General features: G+C 40.2%; 2 protein-coding genes across 3 annotated transcripts; both read left to right on the top strand.

Annotated features, from left to right (window-relative positions):
- The first annotated feature begins 7,454 nt into the window (after positions 1–7,454).
- LOC307013099 (Krueppel-like factor 11) lies at positions 7,455–11,490 on the top strand. 2 transcript variants are annotated; one of them, XM_079640351.1, is made up of 4 exons: positions 7,455–7,646; positions 8,507–8,767; positions 9,342–10,263; positions 10,710–11,490. In XM_079640351.1, exons 1-4 carry the CDS (start codon positions 7,608–7,610, stop codon positions 11,009–11,011), a joined length of 1,524 nt encoding a protein of 507 aa, XP_079496477.1. In that variant the 5' UTR covers positions 7,455–7,607; the 3' UTR covers positions 11,012–11,490. The 2 variants fall into 2 exon arrangements, with proteins under 2 accessions (XP_079496477.1, XP_079496478.1); XM_079640352.1 differs by lacking the exon at positions 7,455–7,646 and adding an exon at positions 8,276–8,407.
- Positions 11,491–13,050: 1,560 nt separating this feature from the next.
- dnaaf2 (dynein axonemal assembly factor 2) lies at positions 13,051–16,248 on the top strand. Its single transcript, XM_079693024.1, is given in 3 exon segments — positions 13,051–14,475; positions 14,478–15,673; positions 15,787–16,248. Coding segments are annotated over 3 exon segments (2,409 nt in total). The 5' UTR covers positions 13,051–13,634; the 3' UTR covers positions 16,159–16,248.
- The last annotated feature ends 64 nt before the right edge of the window (positions 16,249–16,312 follow it).

Below are 16,312 nucleotides of genomic sequence, written 5' to 3'. Positions count from 1 at the left end.
CCCATCAGTCCGCCACCAAAAACGTCTGCAGTTGCCAAGTCTTTCTCAAAAGTTGTTAAAAATATAACTGAGCACTGCAAAAAAGAATAAGTTGCTTTTCAGTATTCAGTACTGTAATTTTGCAACAATCTTCAGGGTTTCGGTTTCACTTCCTTAATATTTTCTGTACTGTATGGATATTGTATGTCACTTTAGGTTTTCTCCGGGAGCCCCGGTTTACTCCAGTTTCCAATTATTATTGAAAAGAAAAAAAACAAGCCTTCTCATTATTTAATACTGTCGTCTTGCAACAGTCTTCAGGGTTCAATACCCTTTGTTAATCTTTGCTGTACTGTATGGATTGAGTATACTCTCTTTGTCACTTGAGGTTTTCTCCCTTAGCCCTGGTTTCCTCCAGTTTCCAATCCTTACTGGGAAAAAAAACATGCCTTCTCAGTATTTAATACTGTCGTCTTGCCAACATCTTCAGGATGCGATACCCCTCGTTAATCTTTGCTGTACTGTATGGATATAGTATATTCTCCTTTTGTCACTTGAGGTTTTCCCCCTTAGCCCTGGTTTCCTCCAGCATTTATTGAATCATAATGTTAAAAATAAAAAATAAATAAAAAATATTCAAAGTTTGGTTGTGTTTCCTATGCTGTCAGATGTTTACAAAGGTATAAATAGGCAACTGGTTGTTTCTAACAAAAATGGTTGACTTGTGTTACACTCCGTCAACACCCTTGCACGTCTCTCTTTTTTCTATTGTGCTGTCCTTATGATAGTTTTCCCTGCTGAGGCACTGCTCATCCCACTTGGCGAGATGAAGATCAAGGTGGTTAAGGTGCAGTTACTGAGAGTCTTTTATGTAGTCTTAACTTTTACTTTTTTCTTTAGGGATTCTCCTAAGATTATATTTATTTAAAATGTAGTTTATATTTTGCATCTTTGTGCTTCAATTTAAGGCTGGTAACTACAGAGCTTATCTTTTATACATTATACACCGCTGGGTAGCAGCCAAGCACTATCTCTGTCTATGTTTTAAGAATATATCATAACGTATTTGTTGTATTTTGTGCTATTTATCTGACTCTACAATGTTACTAGAAATTAAAGATATCAAATTCAGTGGAAAAAAGATTGATATTTACTTCTTAGATGTAGTCGAGTAGCCTATGGTAGCAAAAACATTGAGAAACTCAAGTAAAAGGAATACGAGCACTTGAGTCCATCATGTAAATGTGCCAGATTTAGCCATAGAGGCTAGTTTTCATCTGCAGTCCCTGGCAGATTGATGGCATAAAAAGAAAACATACAAGGGCACAGAGGCACGGAAAGAAACACATATGCACAATTAATGCATGATTGCAGCACACATGAAGCACATATGCCCAATTAAAAGCTCTTATATACTAACTAATTAACACACAACAGACACAAAAGCACATGCATAAACAAAGTTAAGAGCTAATATGCACAGACAGTATAAAAAACAATGATATGACCCTTTCTCCATTTGATCACATCATGTGTGATTGTCCAGTAACCACTGTTTGAGATGTTATGTTCAACAGTTCTGTGGGTACCGTGTTCCAGGTATGTGCTGCTGATTGGAAAGGGCTGACTGAGCAAAGATACTTTTATTGTATTTTACAATCCCCTCTCGTAGTAGCTTTGGTTGATGAGTTTTACATTTTGTTTAATGAAATCATTAAGCTGAGGGGGTGCCAGAACATGAAATATGCAATATAAAAATCTCTGCAAATTTGATTATGTTCTTCTCTCATAGAACGTTGTTTGATAAACCCTTGCAGAAGAAGGCAACTTCCCCTGCAGCCAGACAGCAAATTATTCAAAGTGTATTATTTAATAATATCCCAGATTTGCAAGCCTTCATCATTAGGCACCACACATGCCCAGACCATCTCCAGGGAGCCCTCAACCCTGCCTCCTGTTCCTCATGTTGCCAGGACAACAGAAAGCTGGCAGCACAGGAGCCAGTGTCTCATAGCAACAGATTGGCTTTAGAATCCCATTCCAACCAATCAGGAGCCAGGTGCTTGTAGAGGAATCTCTGCTGTCGCTCCTTTCTAATGGGCAAGAGACGGGAGGGTGGGGCCACATGTGCTGTGCAACAACACATCAGTGCAGTGTTTGTTGTCAGGCAATATTTACTATATATATATATATATATATATATATATATATATATATATATATATATATACATATGCACAGTAGGCTATATCATACAAACTCTATGATATTTGTCCAGGGATAATTAATTATGTTTTGTAGTATCCATTTTGAATCCTAATGACATGTAAACACTCCCTTACCGTGATGATGAAATCGTGTTAGCCCAATTTACAGACAAACATTTGTTTTAATCTAAAATAAACATGCAATACAAGAGTTATAAATAAAAAAACAAGATTGAAACAAGATTTGTTTTGTTGCTGCTTTCATTTACTGCATAATATATATTTTTTTTATTTTTGAATGGGAGATAAGGAGAAATTCGCATACACATGCTGTGTATGTGTTTCATGACAAATACTTAACCGAAGATGTTCCTGTGTAAGAATGCAAGGATCTCTTCTTCTTCTTTTGAAAACGATATTGTATGAGTCTACCAGGCCATCGTTTTTCACAACATGCAGGATCCAAATGTTGTGTATTAGTAGCATGTAATAGCAATGCGTTTTTTCTGTGGGTCCAAAAGCCTGATATTTACCTTTTTATTGCATAATCTCTTTTTAGTGCTTTGCTTATATGGTAGACAATTATGTTGGAAATAAAAAATGTTGATACATTTAATGGTAATTGTTTTTCTTTTTGAAGTCATATTAAAATGTTTTAACATTTAGTTGCTGAAGGATGGAATGGGTTTAAAATCAAAGTAATTAAATGAATTCTATTTTAAGAAGATTTCGTTTTAATGTTCACCATGTACTTTTTCCTGCAGTCATACAGGAACTCACAAACAGATTACACATAGCTGCGAACCTTTAATTTGCCTCACAAATTGGAGCATGCATTCAATGCCAAAATAGCACTTTAACATAAAAAAATCAGGATTGTAAACACCACTTTATCTTTCCAGAAAGAGCGCTTGAACAAATACACTGTCTGCTCATTTAGTACTGTAGTGACTTAACACCTAAAGGCCTAAATGCTGTCTACACAGAGCAGCAAAATTGTTTTTCTATTATGTTATGTCTGTGAAATATCAATTATTTTATTGATCTGACATTTTTAAAACAATCAAAAAAGGCAACAAAAAAGGGGCAGTAAGGGTTACGAAAGATCCTTCTCAGGTTTTGTGCAGCCTGGGACCTGTTTGCTTGCTGTGTCCTTTCACCCAGATGCCAGCTTGTAGTAATGGTGGGGAGGAGCAACTGACTGAGTGCCTTCCAAAACCAAGCTCACTAAACATACTGGATATTTGTGTCATCTTTGATTACAATAATATTGCAAAACCTTGTAAAGTTATAATAAAAAGTGCAATTCAAAGGCATAACAGCATTATATGAAACATTAATCTGAACAATTAAGTGTGGCTCAGCACACAGACAAAAAGTAAACTCTTTGAAAAGTGCACAGATTTCACAGCACCAATGTATTCATCGTTTTTTTTTTAAATCTTTGCAAACATGCAATGCATTTGCAGTCCTTGATGTTTGAGTTTATGCTTATTAATTAATTTAGATTAGAAGGGTGAGTTCTTACATGAAAGTAAAGCAATTTAAAATAATGTGAATTTATAAACTCAAAATGTCATGTTTCTCCTCTCATTAAGCTGAACTGTGTTTTCAAATGAAAATAAATTCATAGCAGCATTATAAAAACTGATGTGTTTATTATGATCAAACCTTTAATGGCGGTCTCATTTTACATTTAGAGTGAATACACTTTGTGGAAATATAACTCTTGTCCTGATGACACAGCCTATAGCTTCCTGTCCGAGCCCAGGGTCTCTGTTAGTGAAATATGGGCCCCTGGGTGTATATATTTAACCCTGCTGGGGCAGCTCCCCCTTTTTGAGTCCGCTCCTGGAGTTCCTGAGTAGCGGGAGTTGTCCGGACAGGGGATGTGTGCATGTGGAGGCCCAGATAGGGCCAGTGTAACCTTTCCTCCAGATTCCCTAACTAAGTTGAAGCGGCCTGCCCCACTTATATCACAAACAGGCTGCTGTGCTCAGGCCCGGGCTGCCTGTCATGCCGGCGTGCTAACTCGTTTCCCCCGTAACTCCTCCCTCTTCCCCTCTCCTCTGCTAACTGCTGGCACTGCAGCTTCAAGCACTCATTGCTCCCTGAGGTCATGATTATGTGAGTCACACTGAGGCACGGCCTCCGTTAACAGCCAGGCGCATCCAGGGCCGGGCCGGGGCAACACACCTGCTATACTCCCTTTGGCTGCAGGCAAGCTGCAGACAAACACCAATCAACTCATTTCACACAATAATCATATGAGCTTTGTATAACAGAAGGATACATCAGAAACAAAATACAAAACATTTCAATGTTCTGAGGCTCATGAAAATGAAACAAGATAATTTTGTTTTAACAAAAGTATCTTGTTTGTATTGAATTGTTCATACTTCCAAACTCTGATTGGAGCCTTTTTATATTTCATGGCTTCTATGAGTTAAGTTCAATGACTATTTACACATTTTTCTTTGTTAAAATGCAGTTGGTGATATAACGGCATATCTAGGTCAAGATCAATTTGATCCCTATTACATGTACTTGTGGGAATGAGCTAAGACATTGTCAGACACTAGACCACAGGAAAAGCAGCCCAACATATGCTTGATTATATTTAGTATCACTAAAACATTGTCCTTCTTTTCTCTGCACCCAGGACACAATGTTCGTCAGTTCAGATCAGTGCTGTAAACCTACATCTGACTCAAATGTAAAATGCATTGTCTGAAAATGTAACAATAATAACAAATCTAATATTGTATACTATATAAAGGGGTTGACTTCACGTAAGACATTCCTTAAAGTGGTGACAACGCTCACAGACCAAACAAGTTTCAAGATTATGACCAATAGTGGGATATACCAGGTACATTTTTGCATAATGTATGTATAATTTACAATATACTTAATGGATGATCATGTGTTACCTGTGGGACCACAAACACCTGGATGCATGTCATTTTTAACAGGGATAATGATGCAATATTACACTGGTTACATGGCCAAGTGCTGCAATAATAACATTGATTACACAGAGCATTTAACTCACTGAAATGTGAATGTAATAACACTCAAGCACTAGTTTATGTGCTTTTTATGTAAGAAAGCTGCACAAACAGCTCAAAAAAACTATACAGGAACCCGCGCTTCATCTGGACATTGGTGATGCATTCAAGTAATGTGGGAAAGGTGTTCAAAATGATTTTGCTTCTGGTCTGGCTTCCAAGTGGACAATGAAGCTTGCAAAATATACGTTTCTTTGGGTCGATCTTTGATATGTGAAAAAAAAATCAGTTCAGTCAATGAAAATATGTCTATCTCTATCTCTAATAAGCTAACACATCAAGTGTTGATTATGAGTATCTACTGAGTCCTTACTTCAAGAGACTTAAATCTATGGCCGTAGATATTTTTCTTTAAAAAAAGAAAATACAGTTTAACGTCACAGACTTGCACATACTTATAATGATAAAAATACATGGGCTTATTGACATTAACCCAAATAGATCACTGATGTAAAATTAAGCATGTTTTTTATGTTTCCTACAACATCTGATCCAAACATGGAATTAGATATGGAATACCAACTGGAAATGTAGATCATCACGTCAGATTAAACCAAAACATCTTGCTCAATAACATTACATTGCATTTAGCTGACGCTTTTATCCAAAGCGACTTACAATAAGTGCATTTGACCAAGAAGATACAAACTTGAAGAAAACAGAATCATATAAGTCAGGTTTCATAGATCCAAAACATTTCAAGTGCTACTCAACTAGCTTTAGATAAGCCAGTCCTTTATTAGTATATAAGTGCTTTGATAGTAATTCTATCGCTCGAAGTGGAGTCGAAACAGATGAGTTTTCAGTCTGCGCCGGAAGATGTGTATGCTTTCTGCTGTAAAACAGACAGCAATAAAACAGGAAAAAAAAAATCCTGGATTATTTAATCCACATGGAGCCACATGACTGACTATATGGCCTTAGCAAGATAAGATCCTTAGTTTTTAAATCCTAAAAGACTATGCACACGTTACATTTTAACATCCCTTGCAGGTCTTACTGCAGAACCAACAATTACTAAATGGTTCCCCATATCTGCAGAAACACTTTACAAAAACCAAGCACTTACTAAAACTGCATGTTACTTTATGTCACGTACCTTACTACTCTAACTTTACAATAGATTTGACTGTTATTGTCTTGGATCCAAAGATGTACTCAATGTAACGTTTTATGCGCTAGGAGTTATAAACTATGACGCAAATGTTATGTGTTTTTATGCATTTAGCTTGTTGTGATGTGATGGTTTGTAGACTAAGGAAAATTACACATTTTGGTTTATACAATTTGTTTTATCACTAGGCTACTGTTTAGTCATGACACTTTGGCTGTAATTGCAACTTATTTTTATCAAAGTATACTAATATACAGCGGTGGAAGAAGTACTCAGATCTTGTATTTAAGTAACAGTAGAACTATCAAAGTGTAGGAATACTCTATTACAAGTCCTGCAATCAAAATGTTACTCAAGTAAAAGTACAAAAGTATTAGCATCAAAAAGTATGCATTATGCACATTTTTCCATTTCAGACGAATATATATTATATGTTTTGATTATAATTATTGATGCATTAATGTGTTATCAAAGCTTGTAAACGTGGAGCGTTTACTTAGTTTATTTCTTTGTATACTGCAGGGTATCTTGTGAATTTTACTCTAGGTGTAATTTAAGTCTTATTTAAATGTTGATTATATATTTCAAATCCTTAATCCAAATCTGCAATGTAAATAAAGGTATCAGATAAATGTACTGGTGTAAAAGTACACTATTAACATCTGAATTGTAGTGGAGTAGAAGTACTTAAGTTTTGGAGTACTAAAGTTCAGTACTTGAGTGAACGTACTTCATTTTCTTTGTTTGTCTGACTTATAAGAAGTTGCATAAACCATGATGTATTTTCCACCACGTTGTTCCCACATCCCGTGAACGCAGCATAGACTCGATCGACCTTTCGCCCAGTTTAGCGTGCGGCAGTTCATCGGGTTTACCCTGACACTGCTGACTCTACAGGCCACGCCCTCCAACGGCCACGCACCCTATTTCCTCCAACCGTCCTGCGAGCATGCACTGTTCACGCGTTCTCTGCTCTCCCATTGGCTGGAGCTCCGCACACACTTAATTGTGATTGGCCAAGTGTTGCCACCCGCCAGTGCGTGTTGTGAGTTTTGTTTTCCTTTTTTTTCTCCTCCCCATGTTTTACACACACAGCTGAGAGAAAAGAGAGCCAGTCAGAGAAAAAAACGACCTCAACCCTTCCCCAGTGCAGACAGCAGCACTGGCAAGCGCCGTCTCTTTGTTCTTTACGGGTTTTGACAACAAAAAAGTGATATTTAGACATTTTATTCCTCAATGCCAGCGCGAAGATTTACAGAGATGGACTCAAACGGGGTAAGTTTATTATTATTATTATTATTTTAATTGTATTGTTTTACTATAATTAAGCTTAGGTGCGACATTTATTTTTGCAGTTCATTAACAACACTTGTTTACTGAGGCATTTGACAATTGAGAACTAAGGCGAAGTCGTCAGCTGATTTCAATGTATCTGTACTATTATATCTAAACATTTTTGTGTCACGTCAACGTCCCAATAAACTATATTAAATTAAAGATAACACTTTACTTTTAAATAATATGTATTTATCAATTTAGTTTTAAAGTAATTACCTACGTTTATATGATAATATTACATGTAACTTAAACAAATACGGAAGCTTTTCAATGTTGAGAAATTGTTTAGCCCGATTTTGCTTTTGTGACGGTAATATGCGTTTGTTTACTCTAAAAATGAATACGAAAAGTAATAACGTAATACACCTACTTCCTGATGCGAACCGCTTTATGGGGATTTCACATGGCTCATCTCGGGTGCACGTCACTGTTTGGTCTATATTTGGCGATGGGAGGCGTCCTGGCCCCGAGCCAGAGGCAGTGCATGCTGGGCTGGGGTGTAGTCACCAACTCCCCCTCTCCTCTATCGGACGCATCGTGCAGTTTCTCTGGGAATTTTAGTTTGGGAAACAGTGACAGAGCAGATGATTACTGCAAATACACATTTTACCCCCTTTCCTGTCAACAGAATAACAGGGGCTTTCCGATGTTTGACTTACTGCCATGATCAAATATGAGTCAAAGTTGAAATCAACAAGGTGACTCATGCAGTTGTGACTTACCCAATGATGTGGCGATACTGAAGTACTTTTTGTTTCCCTGCCTTTGTCTGAAGTTTATTTATTTGTTCTTTTCAGACTGAGTACATGGATCATTTTGGATCCTATGCAAAGAGAAGGAGGCATGACAGTGAACAGTCTGTCCTGGAGTACACAGACCTGGAGGCAGCCGAGGCATTGGTGTGTATGAGCTCTTGGGGGCAGAGTCACTTCCTTGGCAGCAGCAGGCCTAACCCCTGCAAGCCCAGACCCCTCACACCTGCTTCAGACTCCTGTGACTCCCTCATGCCGCCAGAACTCCCAGAGCCCCCAAAGGACTTTGTGTCCCTCTCCTCCTTGGTAAGTGACTCATCCTGATGTACAGGTTTCAAACCATGGGAAAATAAGTTAGGTTCATGCAGTCGATAAGTGCATTCTCATCCACCCCTTATTATGTGCATTTTCCTGTGACGAGTTAAAACACACACAAACCTTGGAATTACCTTTGGATGATGTGGAAAAGTTGCTCTATTGACAAAAGTCTAAAGGCTATAAAGTGCAATATAGTTTGCAAATAAACGATGAGTTACATGAAGCATGTGACTTCAACATCCACTGAAGCTGCTGCTCCGTTTAAGAGACCAAAGACAGCTCCACATAGACCTTTGTACATTTTCTCACACACAAATCGTATAGTGAATGCGAACAGGCATTCATTCACAATTCAATTTGAAGGTTTTCTCAAAAAGTTGTTAGAATTTGCGATATATTATGAAGAAAACCATATGACTTTTAATATGAAAGTGTAAAGATAACAAGTTTATGACATGCGGCTGGTCATGTAGTTCCTCCTCTGAGAGACAGGGTGATAAAAAGCTCTCTTTAGGGCCCAGAATGATAATCTTTCCTGTGTTTCCCTCCCTTTCCTCTGCAGTGTATGACTCCCCCTCATAGCCCAAGCTTCGTTGAGGCGTCCAGCACTGCTGTGTCCTCACAGCACTGTTCCGGCCTCCACCAACCTGTGCTGGCACCCATTGCTGAAAAGACCCCCTCCCTCCCCCCTCAGCCACAGCCCTGCAGAGCCATGGCGACAAGCGTCATCCGCCACACCGCAGACAGCACCCCCTGCCAACACCACATTCCAGTGGACCCCGATCCAAAGAAAACAAGACACACAGTAATGGCTGCGGCACTCTGCCAGCAGCACCTCATTACAAAAACTGAGCAGATAACCACACCTCCATCTCCCCCGGCCCCTCTCACACCCACATTATCAGCCTCAGGAATGGAGCAGCACACCAGTCTCTCAAAACTCTATTTGAACAGTGTCTCCACCCCCACTCCTGTCAATATGCAAATGCAGAACGGCCCCCCTGCTCCCACGACCCTGTCACCGCCCTCAATCCCCAGCCCTCAAATCATCTGCCAGATGTTCCCCGTCAGCAGCCAATCGGGTATAATCTCAGCCTTCATCCCCGGTGTTCAAACGTGCCATTCTGGGATTCGGACCACCACCACACCAATCCTCCCCCAGCGCACTTCAGTAAATGGAGCCCCCGTCCAGCAGTCCCTCATCATGGGCTCAGCGGTTCCCCAGGGCACGGTGATGCTGGTCCTCCCTCAGTCCTCTGTCTCTCAGGCCCATCACTGCCCTCAGACTGTCATGACCCTGGGCAACACCAAGCTGCTGCCCCTGGCCCCGGCCCCTGTGTACGTGCCAGCTGGGCCCAGCGGAAATACGGTAGCCACAAAGATGGACTTTTCCCGCAGGAGAAACTATGTCTGCAACTTCCCGGGCTGCAGAAAGACGTACTTCAAGAGCTCACACCTCAAAGCTCACCTGAGAACACACACAGGTGAGAAAAACATTGGCACTGGGTCAAGGATAGGGCAAGTGGTGGAGTAAGAGTCAGGAATAATAACTGTCCAGTTTATTTTAGTGGAGGTCTATGTTTGTTGGCAGTCTCACAAGCACCCAAGGCACTGTGATTGTCAGTTAAAAATCCTTCATTGGTACATAGATAATAATCCTTTATTTTATCATGGGATGCTTTTCAGACTTCCAATAAACAGGTGGGGTTAACTTCATATAGAAGTGTTGAGCTTGTTTGTAACTGAGGATGTGGAATAAAACGCGACCACAGATGAGTGTTACATCCTGTTTGTTACACTTTCTTGGCTTTGTTATTCTTGAGTGAGCTCATTGTTCTGTCTCCTATCCTAAAGGGTGATCTGTGAAGTTTTTATGACTGCTATCTGACTCACTTACTGACTCCCTGCTCTCCCTGTATCCTCCCTTTAGGTGAGAAACCTTTCAGCTGCAGCTGGGACGGCTGTGATAAGAGGTTTGCACGCTCCGACGAGCTCTCCCGTCACCGGCGAACACACACCGGGGAGAAAAAGTTTGTGTGTCCCGTGTGTGACCGGCGATTCATGCGCAGTGATCACCTCACCAAACACGCTCGCCGCCACATGACCACCAAGAAAATTCCTTCCTGGCAGGCTGACGTTCGTAGCCTGAACAAGATGGCCGCCGGCAAAACGCCTGTCTCAAAGCCCGGCCTTGCCACTATCAGCATGCTGGTACCTGCCGGCACCAAGTAGACTATAATCATCCTACTTACTACCAAGATACCACAGGGACACATGCAGGGAGCAGCCAAGCACACAAGGCTGCTGCTGTTTAACTCATGGGAATGACAGAAAAAACATGCACTGGACTCTTTTTTTCTCTCTACTGCTCATTTGTACAATTTTCTTTCAAGGATTCTTTGTTTACTATGATATTAATGCACTCTTGCCAAAGCCTTTGTATGAAGTTTGTCTTATTCATTTCACTTTCTCTAGCTCTCTGCAACACTTTCTCTTTGTTTGTGTTGATACTGATAGATATACATATATGTCTATGTGAATGTATTGTTTGTTGTGAAATGCATTTATTTGTCATATTTGGGAAAACATGATAAACAATGTAAATATGAATATTAATTATCAGTACTACGATTGTACCATAATTATATCTCCCTGTCTAACTTTTCATATTATTTAATACATATTTGTAATAAAAGAAAAATATTAAATGAGTCAATCTTTGCTGATTTTGTGACCTTTCAAATATCTTATCCGGGAACAAATAAAGTTATATTCAGCAATCTTTTACAGTTGTCTCAGTCAGAAATGCAGTGAGTAGGACGTTCCCATATCCTGTGTGCGTCACGCTGCGACTCCCCCACCACCACCCTCTTTTGGTCCACTGGCTGAATGAATTTTTGGTGTTATAAAATCTCTTGGTGAGATCATCTGGGGACATTGGGTCTCAGAGCCAAATTGCTGATGAGTCAGGAGACAAGACAGACATTTGTTTTTCTTGTTCTGGAGGTAAATAACTGATAATTTAAGTCCATTCAACCCTATCACATGTGGGCTAGGAACCGGTGGTTGCATAATACACCACGGTTTTATTGACTTAAAATCTCTCCTAAGTCTGGTAAAATTTAGCAAACTACTCATGTTCTTGTGTTTAGTGGCTACAGAAAAATTATTTCTGAGACTCACTACAACAATTATCATGAGAACAGTTAGAATTTAAAATTAAGAAATACAATTAGTGTGGGACAAAGAACTATTTTTTCAGTAATATTTTAGTAGCAATACCACATTGTAATACAAGGTTCAAGGTCCTTTATTTAGTCATATGAACATAGCTAAAGTGTAGTTATGCCGATGGAAATCTTATGTCACAGGCTTCTCCAACAGAGCAACACAAAACACAGATAAACAGAAAAAAAATAGTGCAAGTAAACAGAAAAAGTAAAAAAAAAAGTGAAATAGTGCATTAAGAGTCTATATGCAAGTTATTGAAATAGGATATAGGTAAATAGATAAATCATTTTAAAATCATTTTTAAGTAGCAGCCAGATGAATATTAGGGATGTTGTTTCAAATGTTCAGGTGTTTAACATATTTTGCTTCAACATTTCAGGTTCACTACTGTGAATCCAAAACTGAATATAATATAATGTAATTTAAAATGTAATTATTTGCTGGACAGGTGTATAGCAAAATATCGACGGATGTATTTTAGTAAATGTGTATGCATAACAGTACAAATGAAAGGATACGATTGTCCTTTTCACAGGTTCTATCTTTTACAATCATTTTCTACAATCATTAAGGCCAAAATACAAAGGTTTTCAGCCAATAAAAATAGGGAAAAATCTTTGGAAATGTTGTAAAGTAAACAATAACAATAAAAAAGGTTAAGATGCTGCTATAGAACAAAACGCGTTTCTCTCTGCTTCTGATGCTGCTGCTACTGATTCATAAGCACTGTGGTCCCATACCCCAGTAACAGCACACCTCTCCCAATCAGACAGGGAGAAATATCAACTATTGGGGGTGCGACCAATCAGCTCTCTTCCCTGCACACCAGCCCCTCCCCCTTGCCCTTACTGACCGACTTCACCAATGCATGCATGCAGCCTGAGCGCTGCCCTACACTGGCATCTGCTGGTGGGTTTCTTTCATTTAAACATTTACACAACATTTGACAAAAAGTGGTTCAGGTTTTTCCTATATTTGTGTTTTATGCCTTTGTTATAAAACACAAATATCCAGCCCAGTAACAAAACAAAAAATTATGCAACACGACTAATTAGATCATATTAAGTGAGAAAACGATACAAAATAAGGAAATTGGTCCTAATTTCTATAACTAATTGAGACTAACTAAGACTCAGAGACTGCACATTAATTTAAAATGACACTTGACATTCTAGCAAAAACCATGCAACTGACGAAAATGTACCAGTGTAGTTATCTAACTCAAGTAAAATCATCTTTCAAAATAAAACATTTTAAAGTATCATTTTCAAGTTGCATGACACATATGTTTCATACAATTGTCATCAAATTATTCCAGTAATTGTGTGAAAGTGTCACCATGCAGGCTACAGCCACCAAAACAATCGTTTCTCGCGGACACATTTCCCTGTAGCACCTATCGCGTTGCTATGGATACATCGACACAACAGGGACCGTTTGTTGCCAACAAGAGGTAACAGGAGATAAAATACATGGAAATTGACATAAAGCGACATCAAACTGTAAATGTATCTGCGACAATAGCTTTTAAAACTTTTTCGATTTCTATTTATACAAGTTTAGTTTAAGAAAGCTGTTGCTGTTAACTTTACCTGCGTCAATATTACTCCTCGAAACCGTCAACATGGCGGCTGTAGACAAGCTGAAAGAACTAAACATCACCGTGGATGAAATCGACAGACTGTCAAAAGCTTTCAAAGACGAGAAATTCAAGAAGATGCTGTTCGATTACGCCCATGAGTTATCTGACCCTGAAAATAAGAAAAGGTATGAAGAGGAGATCAAACTTCTGGAGCAGGAGAGAGGAAACACGATTGAATTCATCCACCCGAAACCGTCCAGGGTTCTCAAGACGAGTGTGAACGGCAAGCAAAAGTGTTTTATCAACATCTGCAGCAATGACAAAGTTGGGAAACCTGAACGTAAATTGGGGGTGTCCGAGGAAGGGCGCAGGGGACAATGCTGGGCCCTGCCCCACAGTCTGCACCCAGGGAGGCAGGACACAGATCCAAAGGGGAACAAGATCATGATCTATGACGTCATCTTCCATCCTGACACTCTCCACCTTGCGAGCAGAAACAGAGGATTTACCAATATGGTGGACAGCACAGCCATTCAGGGAATCCAGGATAATTTTAAAGTGACTCTGGATAAAAACAACGTGAGGGAGATCAAATCAAAATACAAAGGCCTGCCACAGCCCTGTGTCATCCGAAAACCCATACCTGGTTATAAAATGCCATCAGAGGAGCCAGACCCTCTTGCATTCCCATACCCAGATGAAAAGAGACCTACCCCGCAAACTAAGCCCACAAAATCACTTGCATCAAAAAACATAAACGAGGCTACACCTAAAAGCATCCCGCCTCAGAAAGTTAAAGAGCCTACAAAGCCAAACTACACCGTTAAATATCGATCGTTTACGGATATACAGGACTTCAGATATGCTCGAGACTCGGCCCAAAGCCCAGGCCCAAAGAGATAGTGGTTACCATCGACATGCCTCTTCTGAAGGCCGCCACAGGGGCCAGCCTCGAGGTGAAAGAGTGTCGGCTGATGCTGCTGGAGTCCAAGGAGCCAGCCTATAGACTGGAGTTGCCCTTAGCTTATCCTGTGGATGAAGATAAAGGAGAGGCCAAGTTCAACAAACAGAAACAACAGCTCACAGTCACACTGCCCGTTCTCCCTTCTAAGGAAGCTTTTGATTTTCATCTAGGGCCTGCTCAGAGGAGTGTTAGTGAGAGGCAAGAGGAGAATACTGAGATGGAAGAGGAGGACAAATGCATTGAGGAGGATTTGAGAAACCAGACAAGGGAGGAGGAAGTTGAAGAAGAGAAAGGTCAGGAGATAGGAGAGGAGCAGATGAGCGAAGGCCAGGAATCTGTAGGAGAGAAGGATACGTGGAGAAAGCAGAAGAGGGAAGGAGACCATACTCAAGAAGAGGAAATCAGTGTGGAGGAGGAGGCAGAATGCAAAGAAGTGAAAGAAAAAGGCCAAGAAGGTGTGGTGGAGGACTCATTGAAAAAGCAGAAGGAAGCAAGTCTAATAGAAGTTGGAGACTTTAACCTAGAGAAAAATGAGACCCATGGAGATCAAGATGAGACCCATGGAGATCAAAATGAGACCCGTAATGAGACCCATGGAGATAAAAATGAGACCCATGGAGATCAAAATGAGACCCTTAATGAGACCCATGGAGATAAAAATGAGACCCATGGAGATCAACATGAGACCCATGGAGATCAAAATGAGACCCTTAATGAGACCCATGGAGATAAAAATGAGACCCTTGGAGATCAAAATGAGACCCTTAATGAGACCCATGGAGATAAAAATGAGACCCTTAATGAGACCCATGGAGATCAAAATGAGACCCATGGAGATCAACATGAGACCCATGGAGATCAAAAGGATCCCGTTCTTACGGGTTTTGAGGACGACACTGTTGATGCTTCTGCTGAAGGAGAGAACGCATTACCTGTGGAGGAGGAGCTTGTGGCCTCACCTGAAACAGAAAACCAGCCTGTTTTAGTCCCTGTTGAACATTCAAGCTCCATAGGAACAGAGGGAGGAGTGCATCAGAATTCTTGTTTGGAGTCACCACCTAAACTGAAGACTTCAGACATCAACGCGGAGACTGGAAAGAATGTAAATGGAGATGAGGTGAGATCAATCCCGACACATCCTCAACAATCCTTTTGACCTGAAGGTAAAAAGTGTGTGTGATCAAACTAATCTGCTTCTGTAGTTTTATATATCCTTGTTTTTTTCTTAAGGTGGAAGATGCGTCATTTCTATATGACAGATCCGGTGAGGAATCCCAAACCTTCCTAGACGCTAACGCTGAAAACAACATAAAGGGGTGCGACATTCCCCAGGAGTCCAGCGAGATGCCTGCAGCAGAGGAAGCAACCGAGTCAAGCAGAGGAGATTCGGAAGACGGTGCCCCCCCCTCCCCTGAGGAATCGAGGGGGGGCGTGGATGAAGACGACCTGCCGACGGAGCAAATCCTCCGGCCTAAGAAGAGCAGGACACCACCTGCATTATTGAGGGAGATTGATGAAGATGGGAATGAAACCGTCATCAGCGATCATTCCACATCTGCTGGGTTCATCTTTCAAAACACCCTGATGTTTGAGCTGGACTGAGGAGAGCGTGCAAACCTTTTTAATGCCAGTATTTATAGGGAATCTGCAGTGTGTCGAACAATAAAACATCTTCATATTTTCAATACCTGACCTTACTCTTCAGTATTTTAATGTATGACAAATTCATCTCTTCCCAGAAAAAAATACTTTAGAC

Source organism: Notothenia rossii, assembly GCF_949606895.1.
Source record: "Notothenia rossii genome assembly, chromosome: 7".
Lineage (NCBI taxonomy): Eukaryota > Metazoa > Chordata > Actinopteri > Perciformes > Nototheniidae > Notothenia > Notothenia rossii.
This window is presented reverse-complemented; position numbering and strand designations above follow the sequence as displayed.

Excerpts from the sequence above, each read along its gene's own strand:
- LOC307013099 (XM_079640351.1), top strand. The coding sequence starts at position 7,608 with ATGCCAGCGCGAAGATTTACAGAGATGGACTCAAACGGG. Across the intron at positions 7,647-8,506 it reads CAGAGATGGACTCAAACGGG|ACTGAGTACATGGATCATTT; the intron begins GTAAGTTTATTA and ends TGTTCTTTTCAG. Across the intron at positions 8,768-9,341 it reads TTGTGTCCCTCTCCTCCTTG|TGTATGACTCCCCCTCATAG; the intron begins GTAAGTGACTCA and ends TTTCCTCTGCAG.